Raw genomic sequence first — 18,780 nt, 5'->3', positions numbered from 1 at the left:
CTCACCTTAATCCACATGATCGTGCAGCCAGCATCTCTTCTGGCTTCTTTCTTTGCTGTGTGCAGGAAAAGGACCTGTGGTGACGTCACTCCGGTCATCACATGGTCCATCACATGATCTTTTACCATGGTGATGGATCATGTAATGACCGGAGTGATGTCACCAAAGGTCCTTTTCCTGCACACAGCAAAGAAAGAAGACAGAAGAGATGCCGGCTGCGCGATCAAGTGGATTAAGGCGAGTTAAATTTTTTTTATTTTTTTTTATTTTTTTTTTTTTAACCCCTCCAGCGCTATTTTACTATGCATTCTGTATTCAGAATGCTATTATTTTCCCTTATAACCATGTTATAAGGGAAAATAATAATGATCGGGTCTCCATCCCGATAGTCTTCTAGCAACCGTGCGTGAAAATCGCACCGCATCCGCACTTGCTTGCGGATGCTTGCGATTTTCATGCCTGTGTTGCGTGGAAAACGCACAAAGAGGAGCATGCTGCGATTTTCACGCAACGCACAAGTGATGCGTGAAAATCACCGCTCGTGTGCACAGCCCCAAAGAAATGAATGGGTCCGGATTCAGTGCGGGTGCAATGCTTTCACATCACGCATTGCACCCGCGCGGAATACTCGCCCATGTGAAAGGGGCCTTACTAGGCTTGAGAAGAACTGCTGGATGCAGGAGCAGCACATTGGGGCAGCTAGAAGTCAATATGAAGCAGCAGACCAGAGCATTGGGGGAAGCTGAAATGGATCCTTACAATGTCCCCAGCAACGGCAGAAGTTAACTTGCGAGAAACTCTAAAACTCAGTTGCACTTTAAACTCCGGTAAAGGTCCCAATTATGAATTGTGTGTGCCTTCATTTTTCATGTGCAATGCTATTGTAAACACCTGGATAAGCTGTGCCAAAGATATACAGCAGCCACTGATTTACCCCATTATTACACAGTAGCATGTCTAAAAGAGCTTCAGGCTGACAATTACCAATATTCACTGGAAGGATTGCATAATGAAGTCATAAGAACCTCATGGTGGCACCGGCCCCTGCAGTTCTTCAGTGTCATACTGTGCCTGTCAAGTGTTTTTGTACACTCTGTCCCTACAAGGCGCAGTGAATTAATGTTCACGTTACCATTGCTGATCTACAGTACAGTTAGAAGAAGAAAAATTATATATATATATATATATATATATATATATATATATATATATATATCTATCTATCTATCTATCTATAGGACTGCGGTGGTCTGGCCGTTTTTCTTCTTATTCCAAGCCATTACCAGAAACTCACTAACTTAATTGCAGTAAGAAATCTGCGACTGCAGAACAGCCTGCTCCTCAGGACCTCTGGTCAAACTTAGTCTACAAATAATAATAATACACAGGGATAAATGCTGGAAGGAACAGTATACAGCAGCTATAATTCCTCAGGAGGATATACCTGCGGTGTCTGCTAGCACTGGCAACACATACTTACTTAGTGACAAGCTCAGCGTCTATCTCGTCAATTTGGGAGACTGTGCTGACCACACACTGAGAAGAAAACAAACAAAAAAGAATAGAAAATTATAAATTGAGCGATACAAGGAGCCAAGCAGATCAGACAGACGTGAAGGACTCAAAACGCTTGACATATTCGTAATACGTAAATGAGAACAGATAGGCGACATTCAGACGAGGATCTGTCACAGAAAATATAAAATTGTGTACAGTACATGACGTGAATGGGGTTTTCAAAGTCTTATTTACACGTTTACAGATTTGTCTTCAGCAAATTTGAGGGCAGGTTGCAATTCGAAGAGTAAAATTTGTGGCAAAATTACTTAAAGAGGACCTTTCACCTCTCCTGACATGTCTGTTTTAGCCACTACTTGCATTCCCCATGTAATAACAATTCTGGAGCATCTATTCTTAGGAGTCTATGTTGTTCCCTTTCTTTAGTATTCCTACTAGAAGTTATGAATGAATTGCTAGAAGTCTGCAGTAAAGGTCCAGCTGGGTGTTACCAGTTGGACGGGTGTCTCTCTGCAAAGTCGGACCCTGGCAGCACTGATTGGACAGTCTCAGTTTGTGCTGGGACACACCCCAAATAGTAACACCCATCTGGACTTTTATTGCAAACTGCTAGCAATTTATTCATAACTTCTAGCAGGAATAATATAGAAGGGACACAACATAAGAGTCATAGGAATAAATGCTCCAGAATTGTTATTGCATGGGGGATACAAGCAATTACTAAAAGAGTCATGTCTGGAGAGGGGACAGGCTCCTCTTTAAAACAGGTTGGTTTTGCCGTGGACAAGCCGATTTCTTCCGTCATGTCTAAAACACTTAGGGGGAACACGTACTGTAGGATAAATAGTAACATCTAGTATCTAAAGGTGAGAGCAAACTGTGTGGCTGGCAGTACACAATCGAAACAGGTATGAGAGAAAAAGATAGAGGGTTAATCACAAGAAGTACACAATCAAGCCATGACCACCTATGGTTGCCAACAGGAGCTCAATTTTATGGCACAATCATGGGGGCAATGAATTATCAATGGGCATGGCTTGCCCGAAAATAAAATAATTGAACATGTAGAAATCCAACAACCTAAATCGTTATCTCCCCAACATCTGCCACTGGGGGTGAGTTTTCAGGGCTTCATACACATGGTTGACATCTATCTAATGTGTATGGCCAGCTTGAGATGCAAATGATTTGTTTCTTTTGCCCATCGTGTTAACTTGGAGAATGAAGGGAACTGGTCAATTTTACTGCATAGGGAATGCCATAAAAAGTAAACCTATAAAACTGTGTCGGAATTGTGTTAGTTTTTTTTCAATTCCACCCCTTTTGGAATTTTTTCCAACTTCCCACTACATCTTATGCAATATTAAAATACGGTAATATTAAAGTAATTTAAGCATTCCACTAGTAACCTTGTGCATGTCTCTTTTTCTAGACACTTTTTGAAAACTATAGATTAAAAAGAGGGTCGGCACTCCTATTTCAGAATCACTCCAAGAATCTATTTATGCTGAAGACATCAATAAATTAAAAACCAAAATATGAAAGAGTATATCAATACAGTTAATAAAAATCTGTACTATACCATATGTAGTGTTATAACCATAAAATAGTCAGAACAATACGGTTTGCATGACTTCATCCAATTTACATAACGTCCACATTATATTTTATATATCTCTTTATACAGCACAGACTGGAGTTTTACTGCAATTAAAATGACCTAATGTCACCTATTCTAATAAATGTCCAGCATATAAATTGGTTGCTACAGAAAGCAGTTAGTGATGTAGTTGCTGAAGAAAAAGATGTTAGTAATATATTTTCTATTGCGACAGTGTCATACTTCCTTGGAGTTTAAAAGCCACTTGTCGTATTTTTCAGGCATCCTTCCCATGTATAATCCCATTTGTATTGTTCTAAAATGTCAGCTGCATTTTAACCACTGAGAAAGGAACAGTGTATATGTTCCGAAACGTGTCTGTTGTACCACTACCCCATAGGCATGAACTTTAAAATGGACCACCAGCTTTAACTTTTTTTAAAAGGACTACTCCAGGATCATACTTTGTCCAAAGTGAAAAGCGGGCAGCTGATTTTCCCACGTGACAGGCCCACAGCTTCGCTCGACTAAACCAACAGCCGTCCATGCGCAAGAGCGGCGCTGGAGCGGAGAGACTTACAAGCAGGAGGAAGCATCGGAGGTAAGACAGGAGTGCCGATAACCACGTGGGACGCCACGCCAGGCACCGAGACCTCGTTCTACATAACCGTGAGTAAGCTGACCAAACTAACTCAGACATGAATGTGTGGAGGTACTAATCAATTGACCAACACAGCTGAGAACAAGCATCTCCAACAAGTGCAATATTTATTACCTTTTTACTGGCTGACATTTTAGAACAATACAAATGGGATTATACATGGGAAGGATGCCTGAAAAATGCGACAAGTGGCTTTTAAACTCCGTGGAAGTATGACACTGTCGCAATAGAAAATATATTACTAACATCTTTTTCTTCAGCAACTACATCACTAACTGCTTTCTGTAGCAACCAATTTATATGCTGGACATTTATTAGAATAGGTGACATTAGGTCATTTTAATTGCAGTAAAACTCCAGTCTGTGCTGTATAAAGAGATATATAAAATATAATGTGGACGTTATGTAAATTGGATAAAGTCATGCCAACCGTATTGTTCTGACTATTTTATGGTTATAACACTACATATGGTATAGTACTGATTTTTATTAACTGTATTGATATACTCTTTCATGTTTTAATTGTTTTTATATTTAATTAATTGATGTATTCAGCATAAATAAATTGATTCTTGGAGTGATTCTGAAATAGGAGTGCCAACCCCCCTTTGTAATCTATATTTTTCAATTTTCGTATTTTGTGACAGGGTGAATCACAGAGGTCAGTGCACCCTTTCCATATAGTATTAGGAGAGCCACCCGTTTTTACATTTTATACTTTTTTTTTAAACTGTCAAGATAGGGGTAACAGAGTGCCCAAAACACATATTTGACACAAAGCATGTACTCCATTCTGGTGCACTTGCGCAATAAATCTCTCCCATGTCCATAGTTGCCAACAGTCCCGAATTTGAACAGACTGTCCTTAATTTTGAGAGACAGCCCCTGCAAATTTGGGCTTTCCCAGGCCAAACATACCGTAGGTGGCTTTTATGTAAGCGCTGCCCATAAATGGGCAATCCCACAAACAAAAGCAAAAATTTGACTAGACTATAAAAACCTTTGACAAAGCAAAAAAGAGCTTCACATATGTTAGTGGTTATCTTCAGTTGAAAGGTTGCACTACATTTAAGGATGCAAGCTCATTTATTTTCAGACCCCCTGATATTTAACTTGCAACCTATTCCTAGTTTCAGACTTGGTTCATGTGTATGTGTCCCTCCCAGTAATACATGCTGGACGTTAGGATGCTTCACTAGCCCTTATGTACACGCATTCCTGAACTGATTTCCCCTTGTACAGCTCATGAGGGATCTGTTGTCTCTGTGCTGACAGAGTCACTGGTGATGAAGAGTGTGATTTCCCTCCTCCTGCAGAGTTTGGGTTCCCCGCTTTCTCTCTACACTTGTGCACAGCCTTCAGACTCCCTCGTGTGTGCATTCCTCCCTCTCCACACTCTGATCTGCTGTGTACAGCCTCCTGCTGCTGTCTCTACCACTAAGAGAAAGGAAGGGGAGATCAAAGAGAACTGTCAAAACAGGAGCAGACCTCTGCCACTGTCATTTCCCTCACTTTTAGAATAGATTTTAATAGAGTGTATTTGAAGGTTTAGGTACAGCAAATAAGGCCAAAAAGTCGCAAAGCCATATTTTGCAACTTTTTGATGCCAGAATTTCAGAGCGTAGGGTTTAAAAAATTGTCCCCTAAGATTCTCAGTATAGGGATCAGATCACCAATATCTGACGGGCTCAGCCACAGGAATCAGTGGTCAGTACCTGCTTAATGATGTTTTTTGCAGTTGCCATCATTTCATCTGCGTAGATTTCGAAAAAGTCCAGCTTCCTCTGCTTTAATAACCCAAAAACCAACGACACCAGTCTCTCCTGCGGACAAAAAATAAATAAATGGAGGAGTTATCAGGAAAACTGCAGAAACTTAACGGACATTGAACTAAAACTTGTCTCGTTACAATAACATGGCTGTATACAAAGCTATTCCCACACCTCCTCTATCACTTGCCATTCCTCCTCCAAAGATCTGTTCAGGTCAGTGCGAGCATAGGATGTGAACTCTGCGATGATCATTTTATCAATGAGCTTTTCCAGTTCACAAAGTTGGGACCCAAGATGTCTGTGGAGACAAAACAAACAAAATAAGAAAACCATCATCTTTCAACGTCCACCATGAAATCAGGATTCACAATAGTGACGTGACTATTTTTCATAATATTTTAATATATCCCTATTGTGCCTCCTTGCCAGTATTGCCAACCATCTTTAAAGAACTCTGTAACCTTTCTTGACATGTCTGTTTTAGTAAATACTTAGATTCCTCATAAAATGACTCTGGAGCATCTTTTCTTAGTACTAGGCATTGCCGATGCAGGATCAGGGTCCTGGCAGTCAGCTTCCCACCTATCGTAGGGATATGCCGCCTTCACTTTTTGCGATAGGGAAAACCTCTTTCACAGAAAAGACTGTACCGCTGGCAGCCACAGTAATAACAGCAGGTAGCAGACGGTAAGATAATCACAATGTAGCGGTCTTATTGTACACTCGAGACACACATTCTGAATATTCCTGTCCTATTCTCTCAAAATACTCTTCAATGTACTGAAATTACAGACAGCAGACACGATGAGAGCAAGGGGAAGCTTTCACATAAATCACGCACTACAACGTCTGCTGGGATTTATGTGCGCGCCTCGATATTCAAGATCGGCGGATTACCGAGGAGCGGCTCTTAACAAGAAGTGATGTTACTTGTAGGGAATAATAAGGAACGCTTCTTCACAGAGCGAGGGTAAAAAGCGACTACACATTAGTCTAACACTGCATTAGTAGCAATGGAGGGCTGCGGTACATACGGATATTACAGCATGTCATCCAAGTTGTACACTGATCAAGATCGCTTTTCACACCGACAGCACGATGACAGACCTCCGGCTCACATCTCTATCACAAACAAACGTCAACTTTTCCAACTAGTTTGTGACTTTTGCCTTTTTGTCTCCCAAAGTAAAATGCAGCAGCTTAGATGTAGGTTTCAGACTGTAAGGCAAGCTGCGGCCATCATCACAGTAGCAGAAGCAGCCAGCGCTGAAGAAAATATAGCCTGTTCAATGCCATACACACACTTCAAGGAGGACCTGTCATCATCTTTTCTTATAACTGTAAGTTGTTCCATTCCTCAGTTATTGCTACTTGAAGTTTAATAATACAGGTACAACTGTTACCAGTTGGGGGTATGTCCCTACACTAACCAATCAGTACTGCCAGAGTCAGACTGTACAGGGACACCCACCCCCAACTAATAACACCCAGTTTTACCTTTATTCATAAACTTGTAGAAGCAATAACTGAGGAACAGAACAAAGTCCAGTTAGAAGAATAGATGACCCAGAATGACTATTAGCGTAAATGGGGAATAGAAATGAGCGAATCAATTTGTACGAATCAAATTAGTTCAAAAGTCAGATATCCTAAGCAGCTAGAGGCTGGGCAAGATGTCTGTCCCTATGAATCAAGGGGAAGTCTCTTGAGCAGTAGAGCAGCTCCTTGCAAAATCGACTCAATGAATTAGACAGATATGAAATGATTCGTTCACCGCTAACGGGAAATAAAATGCTTTAGTACAGGGATGCCCAACCTGAGGCCCCCCCGCTGTTGCAAAACTACAACTCCCAGCATGGCCGGACATCCTACAGCTATCAGCCTACAGCCGGGCATGATGGGAATTACAACAGCTAGAGGGCCGCAGGTGGAGCATCCTTGCTTTAGTAGAACAGAAGAGGTGACAGGTCCTCTTAATTAAAGGAAGTCTGTCACCTAATCTGAGCCTTTTAGACCGCTCAGATCAGGTTATAGACTCCTTTGCCCTCATTACAATGGTACCTTTATTGGTGCTGTCCCTCGCCGAGATCTTATAAAAAAAAAAATGACTTTTTGAACTCATGCCAATGAGCTTCGGCAAGTGCCCAGGGGTGGCGTTACTGCCTCTGTATTCTCTATTCCTTTTTATAATTTGCAAATTAGCAAGAAAAAGCCCCTTCTGCCGCAGCCTTTATTATTTAACAGCATCATACACTGACCATCCTATTTATTGTATAGGTCGTTATGTTCATGAAGGGGTTATACAAGTAATTATTCTTTTAATCTACTGCCACTTACATTTAATGTCTATTTAGGGTACTTTCACATTTGCGTTTTTCTTTTCCGGCACCGAGTTCCATCAAAAGGGCTCAATGCCGGAAAAGAACTGATCAGGTAGATCCCCATGCATTCTGAATGGAGAGTAATCCGTTCAGGATGTCTTGAAGGCAATTTTTTCCATAGGAATGTATTAGTGCCGGATCCGGCATTCAAAATACTGAAATGCATGCGCAGACAGAAATAAAAAGGTGAAAAAAATAAATGCCGGATCCGTTTTGCCAGATGACACCGGAAAGACGGATCCGGCATTTCAATGCATTTTTCTAACTGATCAGGATCCTGTGAAAGTAGACTTAACCTATATACTAATGGTATACAGGCAGTTATTAGGGTCATCACAATGCCCTAATAACAGGAAATATGGTCAGACAGCCCAGGGCACAGGTTCCTGTGATCTCCGCGAGCGAGACTCTGTGTATTACAGCCGCTGCCCCCTCCTGACTGTACAGGCACAGTGGCGGTGTCCACACAAACAGTATGATGAGTATGCAGGTCATGATATGGCAGCTTGGGAAGACATTACTAAACCCTTTTTTTTGGTTTCTGGGTCCCTTCCTGGAAACCAATCCAGTTCTTGGCTATATAGGATGTTGATGTGAACGAGCCTCAGATCACCGATGTTTAAAGAACCTGCCTATTTTTATAGCCTTACTTTTCCAGTGAAGTGTAAAAAACATATTGTGAAGTCAGTTTGCTGTTTTTTGGTTGAAATGCATAAGGTTTACCTTCATGCGCTGTTTGAATGATGATCAAATACGCTAAAAGATTTACTGAGGAATGAGGCTGTGACTACTGAGAGGGGAGTGGGCTTAGGAAGAGGTGTGGCTGTGACTACTGAGAGGGGAGTGGGCTTAGGAAGAGGTGTGGCTGTGACTACTGAGAGGGCCAGCTGTCTTGACTGTGGAAGCTGGGGTCTTCTCAAGGGTGGGTGCGCCGGATATTTACATAGGTAATAGTATTAACAAATTGCACATTATTTCACCATGAACTATGAGGCACATTTATTAAGAGTTATAAACCCCTACATAACTTTTGTGGATCCTCCACCACCTCTAAATGTAAGACAGCTTCCGAGCTGTCTTACATTTTCTAAGCCTAAAACAGGCGTAGAAAATGGTAAATTAGACGGGCCTACAGGCCAGTCCCCTTCTCCCCTCACTTTTTTAGATCTGGCGTGAGTGGGGAGAAGTCACAGATTGCGGCACAAAAGGACCTTTGCGCCGCAATCTGCTCCAGAAATACTGCTAATTTAGGCGTATTTGATAAATGACCACCTATTTTAAGGTCGTGGTGATGTAATGGCGCGACTCGGCTGTATCACCGCTGCCTTATGCGAATGTGGCCTTAGTACTAGGCAGGCAGACAGGAGGGACAGTGGGCATCACTGTAACTATCAAGAGGAGTGCCTTGTAAAACAGAACAAATAGTGTTATTATAAGTCACTTACCGAAAACTGTGAATGCCCTGAAGTTCCTGCTGCAAAACTTCTTGAGTTGTTGCTATTAGGTCCAGGGCCCCAACATATTCAGAGGTGGAAAGCAGGAGCTGAACTGTAGGCTGAGTCTGGTGCACTGTAGCCATTAATTTCAGCTTATTGTACACTTTAATACAGTTATTTCTCGTCATGGCCTGCCGTAGGATTCGTAGAGATCCCTCACACATTACTCTGTCTATCTGAGAGATCTTGTCCCGCAGCATCTTTACAGCCTGGGAAGTCTTCCTGAGGTAGTCCTGCAGCTCGTGCTGGGAGGTCATTGCGTGAAAAAAGGCTTCAGAGCGTAAGGAAATCTGATGGGCGATGTTCACCTCGATAATGTCCAAATAGTGGCTCAGCTGGAACAAGAGAGAAACATGTGCAGGTGGTGACCATCTAGAACAGTGCGGACCTCAGCTAACATCCATGTACATATCCACTCAGTGATAAGTGGACCAATCAGATTTTTGCTTTTGGAGGGACACACAAAAACAGTCAGGAGACCCTGAAAATATTGCTGGACACCACAGTGTAGGGTGTTATCTACCACATGCAGGTCATTTAAAGAACCCCAAATCCTCAGCTTTCTTCCCACAGTCATAGAGTTAGTGCTCATGCCCATGAGCGTAAGGGCCCCATGCTGCGGACCCCAAATAGAGGTCTGCAATGCATGGGCACTGGCTGTGTGAACTCTGTTTGCATACCAATTGACTTGAATGGGTCCGAGATCTGCAACATCCAGCATGGACCCGAAAGCCCTCGGAAAAAATACCTTCTCATATGTTAGATAATGGAAATAAAAATCTATACAATATAGAATGAAAACTTCTTAATGGTTTATATGATAAATTCCTACTTATGATGAGTACACATGTAGCAGTGCTTTCTCTTGATATGAATGGAGTCCGAGTGCACATTTTTTTCATGCATGTACAGAACATAGAATCCTTGTACAGGTCTGCCATATATGTCTTGTGCACGGTCAAGCAGAAAGTAAGGGTATGGCAACATATGGTGGAGATGCTATGGACTTTCTGCAGTGGAAAATCCATATCCTATCTGGCCAAAATCCACAGCCGCAAAACCTGCAACAAATAATGCAGATTTTGCAGATGTGCCGTATATTTACACTTTGCATTGCAAAGGGTGAAATCTGCAATATAAATTGACATGCTTTGTACTTAAAGAGAACCTGTCACCGGGATTTTGTGTATAGAGCTGAGGACATGGGCTGCTAGATGGCCGCTAGCACATCCGCAATACCCAGTCCCCATAGCTCTGTGTGCTTTTATCGTGTCAAAAAACCGATTTGATACATATGCAAATTAACCTGAGATGAGTCCTGTACGTGAGATGAGTCAGGGACAGGACTCATCTCAGGTTAATTTGCATATGTATCAAATCGGTTTTTTGACACGATAAAAGCACACAGAGCTATGGGGACTGGGTATTGCGGATGTGCTAGCGGCCATCTAGCAACCCATGTCCTCAGCTCTATACCCAAAAGCCCGGTGACAGGTTCCCTTTAAAATCCGGACCCTGCATCAAGTTATGTGCAGATTGCATTATTGACAAAATGACCGCAGCATGTGGATGGGATTTCAAACAATCTCATCTGCTGTGCTGCTACAGTAATATCTACAGCTTTATCGCACACAATTCTGCACCTTTTATGGTACGTGTGGCGGTACTCTAAGGCTGCAGATAGAAACATAGAATGTGTCGGCAGATAAGAACCATTTGGCCCATCTAGTCTGCCCAATATACTAAATACTATGGATAGCCCCTGGCCCTATCTTATATGAAGGATGGCCTTATGCCTATCCCATGCATGCTTAAACTCCCTCACTGTATTTGCAGCTACCACTTCTGCAGGAGGCTATTCCATGCATCCACTACTCTCTCAGTAAAGTAATACTTCCTGATTTTACTTTTAAACCTTTGGCCCTCTAATTTAGTGAAGTTCATTCCCCGAGAGCCATGCAACTGAGTGAGGAGCAGTCAAGTAGCCTCGAGCTTGTAGTAGGGCGGCTGCTGCTGTCAGTTATGTGTGTAAGAACTCACCCAATTTAACAGCCAGGGAGAAGAAGTAACAAGGACCGTCTGGGCTTTACAACAGGTATTTAGACACAATGATTTTCAATGAATGCTTTTTTTATGCTTATTATGGCATTTAGTGGGAAACTGCTGTAAATAAGAAGCACGGCCGTTATACATATCAGTTACCTTTTCCTGCAGCAGTTTGGCCGATGCAGCATCTCTGCTCCCTTTACCACTTGCACTACTGAAATGGGACCATGGCAAAACTGCATTAAATGTTAAGGAGTCATCCAAAGCAAAGTCTGGTTTCATGAAGATCTGGAAAGTAATAAGAATTTAATTTTTTCATGTAATTCTGACTCCTTTTACTTATGCAACACACTCCCACTTTAGCCAACATTTCATTGCTAGAAGTTCCACCATTGTGTGTGTGTGTATTCCGACCATCTGCTAATTTTTGTGACCGCTGTGAGACAGTTTTCCACTGAAAGTACACAATATGGTTACAGTTACATCCACATGCCTTCCTCTGAACCAACTTTGCCAGATAATAGTCTAAACTAGATGGTTGTATGTCCTTTTTCAGACAAACTATATTACTGTCCTAATAGAGCATCTGGGCATATGTTGTCCCATGGGTATTTCTCAAGAAGTCCGGCAGCAGTGTAATGCAACAGAAATCAAACTAAATGCTCCTTTTATTTCTTAATTAAACTCACTGCCTGTCCAACTAAGATTTAACTAAGCAAATAGTTCTGAGCCTCCTATTGGATAATTACTGCAGGGGCGATTATGTTTTAGCTGGCAACAAGTTATTTAACCCCAACTGGTGCAATGAGTTGCTTCTCATTTCTTAAACAGCTATGTCGAAAGACACATCTCATGGTCGTGGAAAAGATGTTAGTCTGTTTGAGAAGGGTCAAATCATTGGCATGCATCAATCAGAGACAACATCTAAGGAGATTGCAGAAACTACTAATGTCCAGCGCATTATTAAAAACTGGAAGGATAGTGGGGACCCATCGTATTCGAGGAAAAATGTGGTGGGGAAAAAAATCCTGAATGATCGTGATCAGCGATCACTTAAACGTTTGGTGAAATCAAATCAAAGAAAACCAGTGGAACTCAGGGCTATGTTTAATAGTGAAAGTAATTGCATTTCCACACGCACAATGCGAAGGGAACTCAAGGGATTGGGACTGAACAGCTGTGTAGCCATAAGAAAACCACTAATCAGTGAGGCAAACCAGAAAAAAAGGCTTCAATTTGCTAGGGAGCATAAAGATTGGACTCTGGAGCAATGGAAGAAGGTCATGTGGTCTGAGGAGTCCAGATTTACCCTGTTCCAGAGTGATGGGCGCATCAGGGTAAGAAGAGAGGCAGATGAAGTGATGCACCCATCATGCCTAGTGCCTACTGTACAAGCCTGTGGGGGCAGTGCTATGATCTGGGGTTGCTGCAGTTGGTCAGGTCTAGGTTCAGCAACAGTATGTGCTCCAAGAATGAGGTCAGCGACTACCTGAACATACTGAATGACCAGATTAATCCATCAATGGATTTGTTCTTCCCTGATGGCACGGGCATATTCCAAGATGACAATGCCAGGATTCATCGGGCTCAAATTGTGACAGAATGGTTCAGGGAGCATGAGACAATTTTCACACATGGATTGGCCACCACAGAGTCCAGACCTTAACCCCATTGAGAATCTTTTTTTTTTTTTTTGTACAGGCAGTGTATGATGCTGTGAGCGCCTACATGATCGCAGGTCTGCTGTACTGTACTCGAATAATGCTGCATATCTGGTACAGTAGGTCCACGGCCAGGCGGGAACTTGCAGTATCAAAAGTCATTGTTAATTGAGGCTGTCAAACAGAGCTGTTTCCCAGGCCGAACACGCTCATGTGAAATAAGCCTTAAAAAGGTAGAAAGGATTTACATTAAAAACAAAAAAATGAAGCCTGATGTTAAACTTACATCTTCTGATTTGTTATATTTCTGTGTACGGAATTGACCATTGTATGTACTGTACAACTTTTTGTACAACTTTGCCTAATGCCTGATCTGAATAAAAATGTTGTTATAAAAAAAAAAAAAATGAAGCCGCCAGATACAAACAAAAAGCTGCAGTCTTGTAAAAGTAACTTCAGGACACATCAACATTATTGGTATATACCGTTATATATTTTTTTAAAAAGTGGAAATAAAAAGACTTGTCTAGTAAGATAAACCGACAGGAGACATGTGAGGCCTGGTTCACACTTCAGTGAAACACAGACGTGTGTTGTCCGCATTCTCCATGGACATCACACCGCTCCATTGATTTTTATTTTTTTTAAGTGTTTTATTCACACTTCAGTGGTTTTCCACTGATGTGAGTCAGTGAAAAAACAATGGAGATAGACACTACTGCAACATGTGAACAGGCTATTGAAGTCTATGGGTCTGTGAAAAAACACAGAAACCGGATGACATCCATGTTCAACCATTGATTTTTCTCAAACCATTGGTAGGAGATGTTCTGGAAACCAATTGTCAGCCTAGCGGTGCATGTGGAATATGGAGGAAACACGGAGGGCAAAAAATGGACACATGGTCATCTTCACGGACGAAACACCAGCTTCTCAAGGATCTCATTATGGACACGGAAATGTGAATGAGGCCTAAATGTGCAGACATTTCAGTTTCGCTAACATCACTTGATTTACCTTAGGTACTTGATCCAGATCTGCCCTTGATTTACTACCTAGAAATATATAAAGTAAAATTCTGAGAATTTGGTGAGAAGACAAAGCAATTCAGTACATATCAACAACAAGCACATTCTCAAGGATCACTGACTGCTGTCACTTCTTGTGTAAGATCTACGTCACACTTCATGGAGTGCCACTGCAGAGAACAGATGTTATACAACAGTAAACAGGAGATTATTAAAATGCCGGGGAAAGTGCTGACAAAAATATGATACCCTCATTTTTTGTGAAATAATGGATTATCTCACTTTAACCTTCTGCTCCTCCAGATTTAAAGAGACTGTCAGCATGATCAGCCCTAAAGCAAGCATACTGACTGACAGGGTTGATTATGCTGATTCAAATGATGTCTTTCTTTTGTCTGTATGTTAAACAGCTGCAGAAATGTGTGTGCTTTTATGTATGTGCAAATGAGCAAGATCGAGCACCAGGGGGCCAGCACCTTGCCACTCTAAGGCCCCATTCACACGTCCGCAATTTCGTTCTGCATTTTGCGGAATGGAATTGCGCACCCATTCATTTCTATGGGGCCACACGAAGTGCGGCCTGGCTCCGGAAATGCGGACAAGAATAGGCATATTCTATTAGTGCTGGTGATGTGCGGTCCGCAAAATGCGGAACGCACATTGGTGGATCCGCAAAACACGGACACGGCAAACACGTTACGGACGTGTGAATGGAGTCTAATAGGGGGGGAATTTAGAGTGAGGGAAGCCCTCCACTGAACTGTTTGGGCCAATGGACATGTGCCATGATAATATTATGCACTTCATGCAAAAACATTATTATATTCCTTCAGAGAAAAGCATGGAAGCTTTAGGCTCCATTCACACGTCCGCAAAATGGGTCCGCATCCTTTCCGCAATTTTGCGGAAAGGGTGCGGACCCATTCATTCTCTATGGGGATGGAATGTGCTGTCCGCATCCACATTTGCGGATCCGCACTTCCGCATCCGTGCTTCCGTTTCCGCAAAAAAATAGAACATGTCCTATTCTTGTCCGCAATTGCGGACAAGAACAGGCATATTCTATTATGTCGGCAATGTGCGGTCCGCAAAATGCGGAAAGCACATTGCCGCTTTCCGTGTTTTGCGGATCCGTGTCTCCGTGTATCCGCAAAACACATTGCGGACGTGTGAATACAGCCTTACCCATCTCATTTTTCCACAGCAAGGAAATAAAAGCAGAGATCTTGTTGGTTGATGTATGCAAATCAGTTCTTTTACATAGTTCTTATAAGGGTTCATTCACATGTCCGTATGACTGGGTCCACATCTGTTCTGCAATTTTGCAGAACTGGAGCGGACCCATTCATTTCAATGGGGCCACAAAAGATGTGGACAGCGCACTGTGTGCTGGCCACATCCATAGTTCCATTTCGCAGCCTGCAAATAAGATAAAGCATGTCCTATTCTAGTCCGCAGCCATGGACAAGAATAGGCATTTCTATCACAGGGCCGGCCATGTGCGGTCCGCAAAATGTGGAACGCACATGGCCAGTGTCAGTGTTTTGCGGCTCTGCAATTTGGGAACCGCAAAACACTTGCGAATGTGTGAATGGACCCTAAATGGGGAGGGGGGAAATGTATTATTACTGGACAGTATGAACCACCATATGCATCAGGGCAAAATACTATGGGAGCTTAAAGGGAACCAGACATCAACTTTATGCTGACCGTACTGAGGGCAATATAAAGTAGTGACAGAAATGCTGATTTCAGCGGAGTGTCACTCATGAGCTAATAGTAAGTGGTTGCCAAGAGCCAGCATCATAATCATTGCAGCCCAGGCCTTGAAAAGAGTCAAATCTACCTGAGAAGAGTCCTGGTTATTATAATCTCCTGCTCTCTCGCCCATCTGCTGATGATTGGCAGTTCTCTCCTAGAGAGAAAGGGAGAAAACTAGGTAGAAGACTGTCAGCCATCAGCAGGTGGGCGGGAGAGCAGGAGTTCATGAATAACCAGGACTCTTCTCAGGTGGCTGTGACTCTTTTCCAGGCCCAGTCAGCAACGATTGTGATGTTGGTTCTCGGCAACCACTTACTTTTAGCTGATGAGCGACACACCGCTGAGATCAGCATTTCTGTCACTACTTTATACTGTCTTCAGTACGGTCAGCATAAAGTTGATGACAGGTTCCCTTTAAATAACCCCAGGTTTGAAAAGCTTGCATCGTGTGACTGCAGCACCCAAAATGTGATGACTGTCTTTGTTAAGAAGCTTTTGTAACCATCATATCTTCTCGTATTATAAGTGGATCTCTCCTGCATTCTGTGCTCTGTTGGCCTTTTACAGTAAATAAAAAAGAAGTTCAAAAAGAGAAAGAAAAAATTAAAAAGAGATTAAATCTTATTAACTGTGAGGTCTCCGGGTCATTGTTACGAGCACAAAACTGCTGCTCTCGAGCGTTTCACTTCCTGCACTACGCAGAACTGAACCACTAAATGACGGAACTAGAAACTGAAATCTATGAAGCAAAATCCTTTCAGAACTTAAAAGGAAAAAAATAAAACATAACATTGTACAATCTGTAAGAAATGTCTGACTGTACACCTCCATGAGCTATAGTGTGCTGCAAGGAAGGGAGTATGGCGCTATGAGGCCTTACATAACTAAGTAACAAGGCGTAGCAGTACGTTACACAAATGGATCCAAGTCTTTCACTGCAATGAATGTTTACTTATGCTGAGCGTATTAAAGGGGTATTCTCATCGTGGCATACTGTAAGGATATGCCATCATTTGATGATGAGCGGTGAGGCTCTGATCTCTGGACCCCCCACCAGATTTAGAGCTGCTTTCTCTGCATAGGGCTGGTAGCAGTTCCCTGTACAACTGGATGGATGGGAGCTCCGCTGTGCAGGGAAAACATAGGAGAGGGTGCAGAGTTAAAGCCATCAGAGATGGTATGGTCAAAGAGGTTGGACCCCCCAGGCGATGTAATGGCAAACCCTAGCGATATGGGAATAACCGTTTAATTCTATAGGGATGCAAAAGATGAGAGACTAAGTCCCCTATGGTGGAAAAACTACTGAAAAGCAAAAGTACAACTTGTGGAATCGCTCCCCCACCCCAAATCACCAGGATCTGCTGACAAATATCACAGTTAAAAAAATGAATGAAAGGAATGCGTAATACGAATATAGAGGCGTATATAATAACCAGTCCAACGTTCTTAATAAGGACATACCATGTGAAAATGCTATCCTACTACAGTCATCTTTTGGAGGACATATCGACTTCCACCGTTCGTGATTTTTTTCTCTCTGAAGAAAAAATTGAGCAGGAAACACATTCATTAAGCATCTCTGGGTGTTGTGGAGAAGCCAAAAATGTTTTGTAGCATTATGTTAAAAGGTTGTCCCATCTCATACATTGGTGGAATGTTGCTAGGATATGCCCTCAATGTCCGAGAGGTGAGCAACGGAGCGTGCAAACTGAAGGAGGGCGCACCATGCATGCACGGCTGCTGTGCATTCATTTCTATGGGAGTGCCCGATATGTGGTTGCACTGCACTTTGATTGACAGGGCCAGGTATTGTGAACGTCATAGCACCTGGCCCTTACTTCTCAAAGTCTTTCATCTGCTCCGTGTGGTTCAGTAACCAATGCAGGTGCACTACAGAAGAGAACTGCCAGCGAGCCTCTTTTCTATACTATGCCTGCGTCAGTTGCTGAACCACACCGATCAGCAGGAGACTTTAGGAGAAGTCACGACCAGCTGTGATGACATTCACAATGCTTGGCCTAGTCAATCAAAATACAGGGGTCGCAGAAGGAGGGAGAACTGAGCCTCTAGGAGTAACAGCAATGCCCCCATTGCACCTAGAGGCTCATTTGCATATATTAAAACTGTTTGTTTTTTTTCACCAAAATGCGACCACCTATCAGGATGGGACCAAGACAGATCAATTCTGCTGACCAGCGCACAGGTCTAAGGTCAGCCTCTTCCAATGCTAGGAAACTGGTGACAGAAGCCATTGAAAACGAGCCCAGTTCAGGTGGCAGATCAAAGTAGAGATCGACTGGCTATTTGTGATTTTGACTGTCATCCAGCATGACGTTTACAGGTCTACCATGAACAGCAACAGAAGATGGCCGCCTGAAATCTTTAGTGTATGGCCAGCTTATGAAAACCTTAGAAGAGATGGTTTGTCTTACTAGGCTGGTTTGCTGGATATAAGATGAAAAGTTTTCCTTATTGATAGGTGGGAGGTAGGGTGAGGGCAAGACATCCATTTCCACAAAGTCCTGACCCCATGTCTTCGTAAAGAAGTCCGATTCCCGCTTTGCGAGCCGGGGGTCATTTAATGCTGCTGGGAGGTTCACTTTGGAATGATAAATAGTCCATTTGTGCTGATCGGCGACCACAGACGGCTCATTACTCAAACTGTTAGAATCACCTACATGAAAGAGAAGAAGGATTAAGTAAGTCACGTTACCTACAACACGTTCCTCCAGTAAATGACAACGAACCGCTGCACACTTTATATTCAATGTAGAATAGATATAGCATATTTATGGTTCATTACTAATCAATGCCTTTTTTTTTTTTTTACAATCTTATATATCATACTCGTGCCTG

At 42.5% G+C, this 18,780-nt stretch overlaps 1 protein-coding gene across 3 annotated transcripts in view; it reads right to left on the bottom strand.

The window, feature by feature from the left end:
• Positions 1–18,780, bottom strand: part of VPS54 (VPS54 subunit of GARP complex) — a 78,055-nt gene that overhangs the window by 34,841 nt on the left and 24,434 nt on the right. For all 3 annotated transcript variants that reach the window (XM_044289317.1, XM_044289320.1, XM_044289319.1), the window contains exons 3-10: positions 18,357–18,598; positions 17,386–17,461; positions 14,153–14,190; positions 11,631–11,762; positions 9,378–9,763; positions 5,723–5,849; positions 5,495–5,602; positions 1,481–1,536 (exon numbers count right to left, since the gene is read on the bottom strand). In XM_044289317.1, coding sequence (XP_044145252.1) covers positions 1,481–1,536; positions 5,495–5,602; positions 5,723–5,849; positions 9,378–9,763; positions 11,631–11,762; positions 14,153–14,190; positions 17,386–17,461; positions 18,357–18,598 — 1,165 coding nt within the window. The remainder of the gene's footprint in view (positions 1–1,480; positions 1,537–5,494; positions 5,603–5,722; positions 5,850–9,377; positions 9,764–11,630; positions 11,763–14,152; positions 14,191–17,385; positions 17,462–18,356; positions 18,599–18,780) is intronic.

The sequence above is a fragment of the Bufo gargarizans genome, chromosome 4 (assembly GCF_014858855.1).
Source record: "Bufo gargarizans isolate SCDJY-AF-19 chromosome 4, ASM1485885v1, whole genome shotgun sequence".
In the NCBI taxonomy this organism is placed as follows: Eukaryota; Metazoa; Chordata; class Amphibia; order Anura; family Bufonidae; genus Bufo; species Bufo gargarizans.
This window is presented reverse-complemented; position numbering and strand designations above follow the sequence as displayed.